Source organism: Acipenser ruthenus, chromosome 20, assembly GCF_902713425.1.
Source record: "Acipenser ruthenus chromosome 20, fAciRut3.2 maternal haplotype, whole genome shotgun sequence".
Taxonomy (NCBI): domain Eukaryota; kingdom Metazoa; phylum Chordata; class Actinopteri; order Acipenseriformes; family Acipenseridae; genus Acipenser; species Acipenser ruthenus.
This window is the reverse complement of record NC_081208.1, coordinates 6,461,288-6,474,993: the sequence shown is the minus strand read 5'-3', so window position 1 is coordinate 6,474,993 and position 13,706 is coordinate 6,461,288. Positions and strand designations below refer to the sequence as shown.

Below are 13,706 nucleotides of genomic sequence, written 5' to 3'. Positions count from 1 at the left end.
TTGTGTAGAGCCAGTATTATTATTTAACCGGTTTGCAAACTGGGAAACAGCAAATAAAGAACTGTTTTAAACCATGAACTTTGTGTCTGTTGTTGTTGGAGCACCTGTATCACCTGTACACCTGCACACTGCAAACCACACGATCACACCCCCAATGTATAATTATAAATGAAACTAAAGGGCAGTGGGTCTCATTACACCCAGGAGCTATAGAGCATCCATAAGCTATCAATCACTGTAGGAAAAAGGCCAGCCCTGCATGTCTGCTGGAGGAGAAACAGGCCCTGATTTTGGCTCCCTAACTCTTGGAAGCTCAAGAGCCAACACTCCCTGTGGAACCCATAACAAAGAGCAGTAACCTCAGCCAGCCAGGACACAAACCTCCAGGCCCCTGACTGGATGACTCAACCTGCACACCACACAGTCGTGCCTTTAACCGGTGAGCCACTCAGAATCCAGCTTTGGACTGCAGCTTTAAATCGCTGTGGATATCTCCCATGTAGACTTTTATACAATCAATCTAAACACCCATTCTTCAGCTCACATAAATCCTTTGCTATCCTTGTCGGAATGGATGCCCTCTCCTTGATCTTCCAGTAAAATAAATCTCTCTATCTATCACAGTCATAAAGACGGAGGGTCAAAATCAAGGTGCTACGGCTCATTTGTAAAATGCATTTGTGTACAGAATTCACTGTTAGTTCTCTTGACCTTATCAGCTCTTCAGGGTGCTGGGGTGAGGCTTGGTTCAGACAAACTACAAATGACCCTCCACTGAAGGACCTCCGATTTTACAAAGCTGTCTGGAAAAAGCTGCTATTTTTATTAAAGGGGTTCTAGCAACCAAGGCTTTAAAGTATATAAAGCTAACAAAATAATGCCAGTAAATCTTACTTCATACGTCAATACGAAAGATCCACCCATTATGTTCCCCAGGTACACTTGGTATTCATGTTCGCTGCGCTCAAACAGGGCGTGCAGGGGTTGTCCGCAGCGGTGAACTTTTCATACAGTACTCTCGATTGAGTGTGTGTGTGTGTGTGTCTATGATTAACCCCATGCACCACAGCTATTCCACACCACAATTAAAAGGCCTTGTATCAGAAAAGGGTTAGGGTGAGAGTTAGGGTTAGGTGGGTTAGTGTTAGGGATAGGGTTAGGATTAAGGTTATATCATGCAAAACATTTTTTACACATTAAGTACATTGTAAGTATACAAAATTGCATTGTAATTTTGTGTAAGTTCATGTGTATATATGAAGTAACTACTATGTAAATACACAGTAATCAGAGACACTTAATGCAAAGTGTTACAGAATCATATTGTAACCAATTAAATAATGAGCATCCTGATTTTGTTTGACATGATATCCTCTGGGGGATATCGTGATATTATTAAGATTGTTTTATATTTTACTGAACTTTTCTGGGAAAGTGTTCATTTTATCATAGCTTTGTAAAATATGCCATGATTTGAAATAATGTCTTGCAACCTTAGAAACTGTACAGTTTTACTAGGTTTAGTGTGGCAAAAAGCATAGTAAAGCAAAAGCAATTGTAAGAGGATGGAGCCTGAGCACCAACCATGCACTGCGTGCACTGCAAATGACAGCTTTAACCGCTATGCAAAAGAGGCTCTTTGTGGTTCTATGGCTTTCCATATAAAAGTTTCCCATAGAAAAGTGTTATAAAGCAAAAACAAGGTAAAGCTTTGGTAAGCATTGTAAAGCCCAGAGGTATGATAAAGCATATTTAAAAATTTGTCAAATTATGGTAAACAACAAAAATACTGTTCAGAAATACAGTGAAAAACATGACATAACATTTATAAGGGTAGAAGCTTGTAACTGCAGGAAGATGCAACAGATGTTGAAAGATGAGTAACGTAACTCCCATAAGAGGAATTGTGAGGGAGTAGTGACTAATTATATTATACAACTAAAGTCAAACGATTAAGCAAATAGAGGCAGGACATGCACACTCGCAGATTTCAATTGGTCTAAGTATTTTCAGGTCACAAAGTAAAATTAGTTTTGAACCTAGACCTGTGCAGTATACTTGAATTTGGGTTAAAAAGTTACCCATGTCCCCATTTTTGAGGAATCGAGTTACATATTTGACATAAGGAAGCAGTTAACAGAGCACATGATTTCCAGCTATTTGAAGGAGTGAATAACAAACAAACAGGGGGTGAATCAGAAGAAGATTGATGTGCATTTCATTACATCACACTGTTGTATGCATCCTGTTTTTATCATTTATACAGTATAGAGTATTGTTTTAAACAGCATCGAAGACTTATTTGTATCTAGGCATAAAAATAAATGAATTAACTTGGTATTTGTTCAAATGGAAATTAAGATTTGGTGCAGTCAAGGCAACTAGAGGACTTGCACTTCGCTAAGGTAGTGCCATTCAGTTTATTTTTTAAGAAGCAATGTGCAGTGCAAATTGTAGGCAGCAATTATGCTTTTAGATGGTTATTTACTAACAATTTTAGGCAATTTTGGAATCCGAACAATGGAAAATTGCTTGTACAATGTTAGTATACCAAATTATTATTATTATTATTTATTTCTTAACAGACGCCCTTATCCAGGGCGACTTACAATTGTTACAAGACAATACATTATTTTTACATACAATTACCCATTTATACAGTTGGGTTTTTACTGGAGCAATCTTGGTAAAGTACCTTGCTCAAGGGTACAGCAGCAGTGTCCCCACCTGGGATTGAACCCACGACCCTCCGTTCGAGAGTCCAGAGCCCTAACCACTACTCTACACTGCTGCCCTAGTTTACAATAATGTGTATACTATCGCAAACCATAACCTGAACCTGAAATGTCAAGGATGTCTAAACAAATACAGTGCAGAACATGCCCTCTGGTGGTCAAAATATGTTAGTGGAAAAAATTTAGGGAGAGACCTGAAGGCACCAGAATTGTGCACCACTGCTATGATATATAAAAGCTGCATCTCCCTGTTGCAAGTCACTGTCAGTCACAATAGGCAAGACAGCAACAACAACAATAATGCACATTTCTATAGCTCCTTTCATCACAGGGATTCCAAAGCGCTTCACACACACAAAAATGAACAATTAAACTATTACATTAAAAACAGCCTAATCCAAACATAATAAAACAGAAATCAAAAAAGCGATACAAAATTGTGCTTTTAATTATAAAAGTATATAAAACCTTTGCAGACCTATCCCTTTAAATGTATTCCTAGGAAAAACTATCAGAAAATGATTACCTTAAACAGATCTGCCCTGCATGATGTCCAATATGTTCCTGTATGTGTCATGCACATGTATCAATAAACCTTAGCAGCAGTACCAGGGTGCAGAATTCAAAAAGAGTAACCTTTTATTATTATTATTATTATTATTATTATTATTATTATTATTATTATTATTATTATCTTCATGCAAGAGGTTAACAATTACGCTTCACCACAACAGGCTCATGTATTTGCCTGAAACAACATCACTATATCGGACTGGAGCATCATTGTTTTGTCAGGTCTTATCTTCTTAGTTACTTTTAAAAGGAACAAATGCTTTAATTGATATTAAGTTGGTCTACATGATTAACTAATTAAAGGCTAATTAAACAATTAGGCTGAGCACACGCGCCTTCCTGTTTCGAAGAGACCTTATACTGCCCTCTGACCTCTCGTCTGTAACATGAATACTGTTTAGGTTCTGAAGACTGGAAAGGAAAACATTTCTTTAAAATTCTTCAGGAGGAAAGAGCAACCGGCCTTTCTTTTCAGAAGCTACAGTTAGTGGCATTTTTTTAACAGTGCTATACGGTTGGACTGAATTGAAAATGGTTCGATCTGGCTTGTTTTGGTCTGGTTATAGTTTCTTAGGGTAATACTCTGATATTGTAAGTTAATAAATTAATGCTGTTGGTGTTTCTCAGACATCTCTATAAATGTTTGGGGATGTTTATATTTGTCCATCTCCTAAATGGATGGCAGTCACTTATCTGCTATGTATAATTTTGCATACACTGGTTGTATTTGCAGATAAATGAAACGATTCAAGGGCATTCTCAAACAGGAGAAGTCAGATATTTTCATGGCTGAATTGATACATAACTGACTTTATTAAAAAGCTTGAACAGGCCTGAATATATATATATATATATATATTCTACCTATATCTAGAGGATGCATTGAGTGTACATCTTCTAACTGGTATAAAATCCTTGACTCCAGCTTGGATTTGATGATCCACAAGGAAGACTGTTATCACCTTGTACACTCGAAACTCCCTGTAGTTATTACTTAAAGTAAGTATCTTCAATTCACATGACAATTAACTGCTTTAGGGTCTGGATGGAAGGTTAATTGGTTCATTAAACAATTTAGAACAGAGTTGGAACAAAGACCAGGACTGCAAGGGCCAACTCTGAGCACCCCTGAGCCAAAGGGTTTATATTTGTAATGGTCAACAGCGCCATCTAGTGCACAGCAGTGTATTGCTAGCAAAACAAAAGGAAACTTCCACTCAATGTGGCATATCCCTTACTTCTCACTGGCTTACTTCTATAATGGCACTACAGGGATCTAAAAAAAGGGAGCTCATGAAATAAACATGGAACAAAGATAATACAGTTTGCAATGTATTTTACTGAAGATATATCACATTGTCCAGGGCATTTCTGCTTGTGTCACTGGTGTGTTAGTACAGTATTCCAGTAGTATGTTTCAAAATTCTTGATTCATATTTAATTATAATTTTCAAATTAAAGGAAAATGTGTGTATGTGTACTGTATGTTAGTAACATAAAATATTTCAGAACACAATATATATACCACAAACAAAACAGTATTCATTTAATTACATTTAATAGATCTGAGAAAGGTAGAAAAAATAGAATATAGAAATATACTAGAAAATCTATTATATCTAATAAATCTGTAGTCTACCAGTAACATTCTTTGTGGTTTAAAGAGAAATACCCCTAAGGGCCACTAAGGGGCACTGTGGGACCAATTATTTATACACTATACTGCCCAACAGCATGATAACGCTTTATATAATGAACTATGCAATCAAGGTTGAGTCTAATTCACTTACTAGTACAGTACTACCAAAATGATGAGGATATTTTAAATACGCCATAGCTCAAACCTCTATAACAATACAAATTGGAAACAATTACGGTAAACAGCCCTACTTTGATTAGGTGCATACACTAGATCAGGAATGTATTTATTACATTCACAGTTAGAAGCTGCATGTGTGCATCCCTATTGCTGGGATAGGAGTAAAAGGTGCAAATTGCTTTAAAAACAAACAACAAAAGATGTACCTTTTATATGGTTCTTACAAAATATTATCAGTATGCAAAAAGGCCCAAAAAAGGGGAGAGGGAAAAGAAATAAAAGAGCTTATATATTGCATTCATAACCTCCTGCTGCTGCAAGCAGTTGGAGGATGGCTGTTTGGTTCATAGTGGCAAGAAAGGAAGCTTGTATTCCTGCAGTTACAACTTTACATTTGGACAACGTAAAAAACAAACTGGAACACCAACAATGCCTGGAGAGGATGCAGCAGAGTGCACAGAACACTACACTATGGAATCCTATTTTAGTTGCAAATTGAACATGATAGTGGCACTCTGCAACTTTAATGATTAGTTTCTAATAGAATAAAGTCCAGCATTGTACAATATGTTTGTGTGTGCTAAAACCATTTTAAGAACAGTAAAACTGGAAAAGCCTCTTTGACTCTCGACCAGGAGTATCTACACACAATGTGAACAGCAGACTCATACCTTTAGGTTTTAGGCTGCTGTTTCAATGTTGCTGTAAGTCTCTGAATGGCACAGGTGGTGGTGGCCTCAAGAGTCAGTTGACAATATTCAGTTCTTTTTACAATTTGTTTTAAAAGCAGTAAGTCTTGATTGTATTTCAATTTTCTTTTGAGCACAAGATTAGGATTTGTTAGTTTGGCTAGGGTTTTATTGATTCACATCAGCCTTTTTCAGTGGACAAATCAATAACCTGCATGGAGGCTAGGCAGGGTTAGGCATTACAATGAAGCCCCTTTAGACCACACTGTCTGGCAGTACCATTAAATCATATTTTCCAAAATGTGTTTTCAGAGCATTCAGTGGTTGGGAGCCTCTTCACAGTAAATCCTGTTTTTGCTACATATTTATTTGATTGATTTTTTAGAGATGATCTTGAAGAATCATTAGACGCATCCTGTGCAGGCAGCCATGGCACAGATCTCACAGATATCTGCATGATCAGCCACTGTTTCTGGTGAAAAGAAAATATTGTATTGTTATTCATTGTGAACTCTAATAGTTGTCAATAAGATCCCACATCACCAATCGGTTTTCACACCTTGTCTTAAATGACTAAGGTATTAGGATCCAACATGATGCCACCTAAAGTCCTACAATGTGTGCAGCTGTGGGAGTTTAGATGCAGTCTTAATACCTGTTGCACTAGGAGTGAATCTACAGTGTATTGTCGGGTTAACGCCTTACCTAGAAAACTAAATGATTAATCTTGCAAAAAGTATTTATGAGAGGTGAGATAATGCTTTAGCCTTATTACTGCTTTACTTTGAAGAATGATTAACCCCCTACAGAAGGTAACAGAGAAACACTCTGCACAATAGAAGAGCTCTTTGGAATTGACACACTTTTTAATCAGATCCAGACCTCGTGACAGTAGACAATTTAGAGAACCTCATTTGGTCTCAAGTATCTTGTTCCACTATATAAATTTGTACATACATATGGGGATTACAGAATTGTGAAATGGCAAGGAAGTATATAAAAGCGGCATATCCCTTTTGAAAGTCAATTTCTATCAAGATGGACTAAGCAGAGGTGATAGTAAGAGATTGGTTGGCAGACAGGCAGGCGCTATTCAAGATCCAACAATCTTAAAAGTGACAGCTATGTAAGTCATTCTGGAGCACAGCTTCCCGGTCTCTTTCTTTGAAGGAATTCACTGGACATGATCAAGGTCTGCATAGAGGAAGAGACCTCAGGAATTGATAATAGAGATATGTGCTTAAAACTTAGAGAAGAGTAAGGAGATTCCCCTTGGCCCCTTGGAGAGCCATCCTCGCGGAGGTGAGACCGATCCATTCGGTCTCCAAGGCTGGGAAGCAACCAATACTTACCCCAAGGGGGATCTAGAGGAGAGAATGGGATGATGACAGTGATAGTTAAATTTGGCAGGGGGTCCCCCTTGACTCGCGGAGGACGAATCCAGCGACGGCTGGGCTTCTAAGGTTGGGACGTGAGCTTCACTTACCCCCAAGAGGGAGACCATTGCAGAGGTGTGCGCAGTTGTAGAGGTGGAGAGCCGAATACAAGAGGAAACGTAGTGGGGGAGGAGGGGAGGATGGTGGAAAAAAAAAAAACCGCAAGACATAGAGCAAACTCAAGGTTTGGGGTTTAAAGAGGGGATTAGCCGATGTTATTGGTAGGAGGGAAGTAGGGGGAGGAGCCCTTGTTCATGCCCCCCGAATAACACACAAGTTTACAATACAATACCGTAAGGAATGTTTCTGTGCAATTTAAACACCTTGTAGACTTGACGCATCAGGGTTTTCCTGTCCTGGCTGCCTATGGTTCTGACCTACACAAAATTATCATTTGTCTTATTTAAAGTTTTCCGCAGGCCAAGCAAATAACTTATTGGTGCGCCTCGTCAGTTTTATTACTTCTTTACAGCCCTTGGTAACTTCACATTGGATGTGTAGTCATTGGTAATCTGCCATGTGATTTTAGTTCTGAGTGGGTCAGATTAATGAAATCAGAGTTTTCTGTTATCCTACTTGGATGTGTTCCAAATACCAAAGGGGCTGAAGCAAGCATAGTGGACAGCCTAGAACTCCGTTATAAAGGTAGCAAGCACTTTTGCAACAGAGGTAGCTGGTTCCACCAGTCTTGAGTTTTGCAATGCAGATCTAGGTGCAAAACGATGGTTCATCTCTAAAGACCATGTCTTCCCCCTGCAGGTGGTATTGTGCACTGCCCCCGCTAACACTCACCGAGTCTGGAGAAGACCATGCCTGCTCCTGTGCTTTGGCACACTGCTCTGAACTCCTCTGGCAGGGCTGGGTTGGCACACAGCACTGCAGAGCTGGACATGCGAGAGCTTTTCAACTGAACGCCGTCCATCAAATCCTTCAGCTTCTTCACAGCCTCCAGAGAGAAGGTGAAATCTCCATCCTGGACATGGGGAAAGAGTAAGGAAAGGTGTCACTTAGTTTATAATATGAAGAAAACGAAATACAGGACAAGGGGTAATTAGGTGGGATGGTGAAAAATGTAAACACATTAGAAAAATATATATTTTTGCCATATTGTCAGTGTAGTGTACAGTAGTGTCATAATTTGCAAGTAATTCACTGTTTACTATCACATTGTTTACAGTCTAAAATGAGATATTCACATCTATTACTAGTCTATTATGACACTACATTGCCATGTCTCAAGATCAGCAGCCAAACTATCCACATGTTGATCCTTGTACCATTATTAAAACCATTTTTGATTACAAGATGGCACTCAATATTTCTGCAATTATTCCTACTGCAGCAGATAAAGAATAAAATGGAAGATTACACTGACTGCTCTATTTTATGTAGAAATAATGAAGTCTGATTACAGTAAATTGCGCAAATGGGTGCATGCACTTTAGAGTATACACTGACAATCCTGTTACTTCCTTGGTTCCACATATTAGCCAAGCGCCTGGGTCTGATTATATAGCTGGTGTAAAATGGTTACAGATGAGTATTACTATACAACAGCATGGGAAGTTGTTACAGCAGCATTTGTAAAACACCATGGGCTAGATTCTCAAAGCTATTTACTCCAAATTGACATTAGCTCATTTTGGAAAAACACCAACTAAAATGAATAAAAACAGCTTAATACTTCATTCCAGAACCTGCATTAACAGTCTGAGTTATTTATTCCTGGTTTGGTAACTTTATTTGGGCGTGTTTCTCCTTGCTGAACAAAATGTGCTAATGAAGAATAAATAGCTTTGAGAGTTTAGCCCCATATGAAAGGCTTGTGGGTGGAATTCGAATAGATATTCACTGGGCTCTTTCCCCACATAAGCGCTCCCTTACATAATCCAGTTTAGAAAGAGTGAAAATCTGTGAGAAATTCACCTACGATGTTTTCATATGTCAGTTTGCACGATTATACAGTTAAATACCTTAACTTGACTGTTTCTTTCCCCCCTGCAGTTTACTTTTGTATGTTTTTAGTTTGGTACCATACTTGTACTTTATATAAAAAAAATCCTCACTTTAATACCTGCAAATATATTACAGTACAATACTGTGAAACCAAAATATGAATAAAATGGAGTGTTTTGAATTACCTCTGGACTACAGTACCTAATTCATTCAATTACATTTCCTGACATGTATTCTGTAAAGTGACTGAATGTTAAGCAATATTATATCAACTCAATTAAAGTAACTGTAGCTAACACAATCATTTCGTAAATGCCAAGTGTCCATTCACTATGCATGTTTTATATGTTCAGTTTTGAAAGAAACACATTTTAATTTTTAACACAGACATCTGGTTCTACTCTAGGTTAAAGAAAGTTCTCAGTTTGCTTACCTTGCTTTCCTGGAAGTCTTTTACTTCTTTACTTCCTAGGTCATTAGTTTCTTTGCAGTGAAAGCCTTTTACTGGCTGTAAAGCATTTCAGCTATGAAGCAGCTGATTGGTTACTGAGTCATTTCACTCTTCTAGTGAAATGACTCAGGAAGTGTAATACAATCTGAAAGCAAGGCTTGGAAACAGATTTATTTAACCTAGCGCAGTACCAAATATCACGTATCAAAATAAAGACGTTTGCTAAAACATGCGTTTCTTTCAAAACCACACATTTGAAATCTACGTAGTGAATGGGTGTGCACAGCAGGAAAAATGTATGGAGTTATTTATGGAATAACAACTTTCAAACATGCAAATGTGAACCAGTTTGTACTCGCACGTGACTAATAAAAACCATCAGACTTACTGGAAAACAATATTCCTGGTTTACAATGTGGGTTACATAGTCAAATTACAGAAATGTCAATATACATCGCATACAGGTGAACTGAGTTTGAACTGTGAAAATTTATTGGTTACAATGTTTAACAAGGTATATAACTGTGGTCCCTGAAGCTTTACATTCATCAGCCACATAATCAATCATTCTAAGGCATGATGAAGATTTATAATGAACTGCTCCACTTTGCAGAGCTATAGAAAGATGTGCCCTTCAAATGTAGTACATAAATCAACATGGGTGTGTTTGATTTATATTGTGAAGTCATTTTATATAGTGAAGTCATGGACTCAGATGATTTATAGTAATCCTAGTCAGTATGAACTGCTTTATTTGTTTGTGTTGCATCTATTGCAGCACCACAACACTGTGCAATATGTATGCCTAATCCTTGGTATTATTGCCTTTGGTGGTAAAGCTGACTTCAAGGCAATATAATGGAGTTGCAATGCTGTAAGGCTTGTATATTAGCACAAATGCAGAAGTGCATACATTCAAACCTGGAACTGAAAGCTGTAGAAGCCACAAATGACCTTTCTCTCTTCTGCAAGCATCCAGTATTGAATCTGTAATGTTTATGCAGTCTACAGGATTACACAGTGATCCAAACAAAGAAGGGATATTCAGAGCTGGGTGTATTAATGATGTGTATACAGGCATCCACCCACACACTCATTCATAGTATGCAGAATCATTATGCAGCCCGCTCAAGTGCTATAGACGTTCTCTGATTATTGTAACCACTTCACTGTTTTCAACATGAAGCCTTGGCCTCTTGGCCTCCGCCTCCTGATTTTTATTGACTTTTTTATTTAATTGTGTGCAGACTTTGCCTCTCAGTGTGATAGCTGTTCCTTTTGGATGAGCTGCATGGCTGAGCTGCTGGAGGTAAACAATGCCGAATTCACACAAGTTGGATTTCAATAATACAGGGTGATTAAGTTTACCACATTAACGCACCATATCACTGATGTGGTAAACTTACTTTCTAATCACCCTGTATATTCCTTCAAGCGCTGATAAAATCCGATTGACATCCTGCTTGTGTGCTGTCAGTATTGTTCCCTTCACTGAGTGTGCAGCCAGACATAGTTCATTTCAAATATATCGCATTGAGTGGTAAAGCCTTAATTAACAGGTTTCATAATGTTTCGAAGGTCAGTGATTTATTACGGTATTTTGAGTACCCACCTGTACATAACTGACACTTAAATCCGGGACTTAAAATAGGAATTCTCAGCAATTCTCCCAATAGAGGACTTATTGAGTGTACTTGGGAACAACTACCCCCCCTTGCTAGTTTAAAAACCTTGATTTTGCACCCTTGAGTTATCCCTTATAGTGCTTATATTTTATAATAATAAAATATAATGCAATACCGTTTTGGCACATTCCAAAAACCAATTCAATGAAAATAATCCCTACTTTACCAGTGCTATTCAACGTGAATACATCTTGGACAAGATAGTCTTGGACAAGATAGCTGATTTTTGGGCTGATTTTTGGGACTGTGGTGTTAATGAAAGGTCAAATCACTAGCCACAGTCAGATACTAAACAAAGTTTCAGGCACCCACTCACAGTTGTAGTGCGAGTGTGTACTGCAGTGTGCTTGGTATCTCTGTTTATCCAAGATGCTCTTAAAAACAAAATCATTTAAAATTGGCTGTTTTCTGGTTAAAATAAAATATACGGAACAGTTTATAGATAATTGCCTCTTTTATACAGGGAAACATTGTTACTATATTTCAATATATTGAAACATGTTTGGAGAATATATTTACATCCTATTGTATAGAGTTTCATAAATATATTTGTAGTCTACAATATATTGTGATTAACCCATATATTAAACTAGTGAATATAGTGGTGGTCGTCAAAATCTTGAATACTAGATAATTATATTCTGTTTAAATTCTTAAACAAAATGCTAAATTCAATGATCAAACGGTTTATTCTTATGATAAAGACTTCTTGTCAAAACATTAGAAACATTGGAAATGTAATAATACTTCTGTTTAGTATTCCTAAATATATATGTAATTTATTATTTAACATATTTTACGCCCCCCGCCCCCCCCCCCCCTCCCCCCCCAATGATGAATAATCTATATGGGTATTACTACCTAGCCATTATCCCCTAACCAAACTAATTAATAACTGATAAATAAATAATTACATAGACACTTACCACAACCTTCACACTGCCTGAGTTGCACACAAACAAAATGAAGATGATGAAGACAATGGCGATGGCTTTCATTCTGTCGTTGATCTCTTGTATTGTATCCTGCTTCTTCAAAGGACGGTTTGGTCAAGGGCTAACTAGTCTTTATAAAGTTCTTGTGGCTTGTTTATTTAGTAAAGTATTATTTACCATGAAGTAAAGAGTGCATAGCACAGTGACATGTATTTACTGTTAGACTAACTGAGAAACACTGGCCGATAGGACACTTGCCCATATTTTATCTGCTTTTATGGGGGCCCTAAATCTTTCGCAACAGTACAATCACAGAGACGTTTTGTTCAGATGCTCCAATCAATGGATAGGAAAAATCCAGTTTCCAAGAAAATACATTCGTGGAGATCGTGAAAGGTGGAGAGTGCTCAATGGATGCAGTCAACTTCAAGGGCAAATGTACCCAAACATTTTTTCAATAAAATAGGAAAACAATATACAAATTAATATAACTGTGTAAAATTTCATTACTTAATGCAAAAAAAGTTATTTTGTTACCTTTTTACTTTATTTATATTTAGTTTTTGGCACTAGCCCTCTTGTTGCTATGATGGTTACATAGTTTTTGTTGGCTTGTTGCCTGTTTGAGTATAGGTTGTTTTGTTACAGTAAAAAAGGTAATACACCATTCATTGCAAATCAACAATGTAACATAAATCATGTGAAACATATCATAAACATGTTTTAGTATTTACATACTTTTCACACTGTGTTTTGTTAAAACTTTGTCTGTCTAAAGTATGCTCTTAAACAATAAAAACAAAACTAAAATTCTGTTTTATATGCTGATTTAAACGAGTAAGCATTTGGATTTACAATGCAATATGTTAATGTAAATTAATTCAGGTTGTTTGAGCAATTGCAATAAGAGCCGCCATAAAAAGGTAAGGGGATCGAAGCTACTCTTTAAAGAACATTCAAGATGCTTACCAAAGTTTTCACTTTAGGTAATGCTTTGTAGAAGTTAATACTTTGTATTCAGAGTGTCTCTTGTTGTTCTAAGAGACATCTTGTGCAGTTTGAGGCTTGCAAAGCTTATTTTTTTAACTTTGGTACTATGCCTTGTGATCTCTGCACTCTATTTTACACATATGATTGATGGTGATTTTCTCATACGTGATTTATAAAATACAAGTGAAGTGGGTTAAGCGCTTGAGGCAGGCGAGGGATATAATGGACATCAAGGCACAGATGGCCCAGGTCCTGGAGTTATTTGCTGCTCTGGCCGCAGCTCCGGCTCTGCCATTGCTTCAAGGGACACATGTGTTGGGTCAACACATCAGTGGTGGCATATGTCAACCACCAGGGTGGCCTTTGGTTACATCACATTGCCTTCCGACTCCTGACTTGGGCACAACGGAACCTGTTGTCCCTACAGGCGACTCATC

The 13,706-nt window shown here is 37.5% G+C and overlaps 1 protein-coding gene across 1 annotated transcript; it reads right to left on the bottom strand.

Annotated features, from left to right (window-relative positions):
* Positions 1-4,952: 4,952 nt before the first annotated feature.
* Positions 4,953-12,496, bottom strand: LOC131698968 (guanylin-like). The gene is made up of 3 exons (XM_058994104.1): positions 12,271-12,496; positions 8,045-8,225; positions 4,953-6,288 (listed from the first exon to the last, which is right to left on the bottom strand). Exons 1-3 carry the CDS (start codon positions 12,340-12,342, stop codon positions 6,221-6,223), a joined length of 321 nt encoding a protein of 106 aa, XP_058850087.1. The 5' UTR covers positions 12,343-12,496; the 3' UTR covers positions 4,953-6,220.
* Between the last annotated feature and the right edge of the window lie 1,210 nt (positions 12,497-13,706).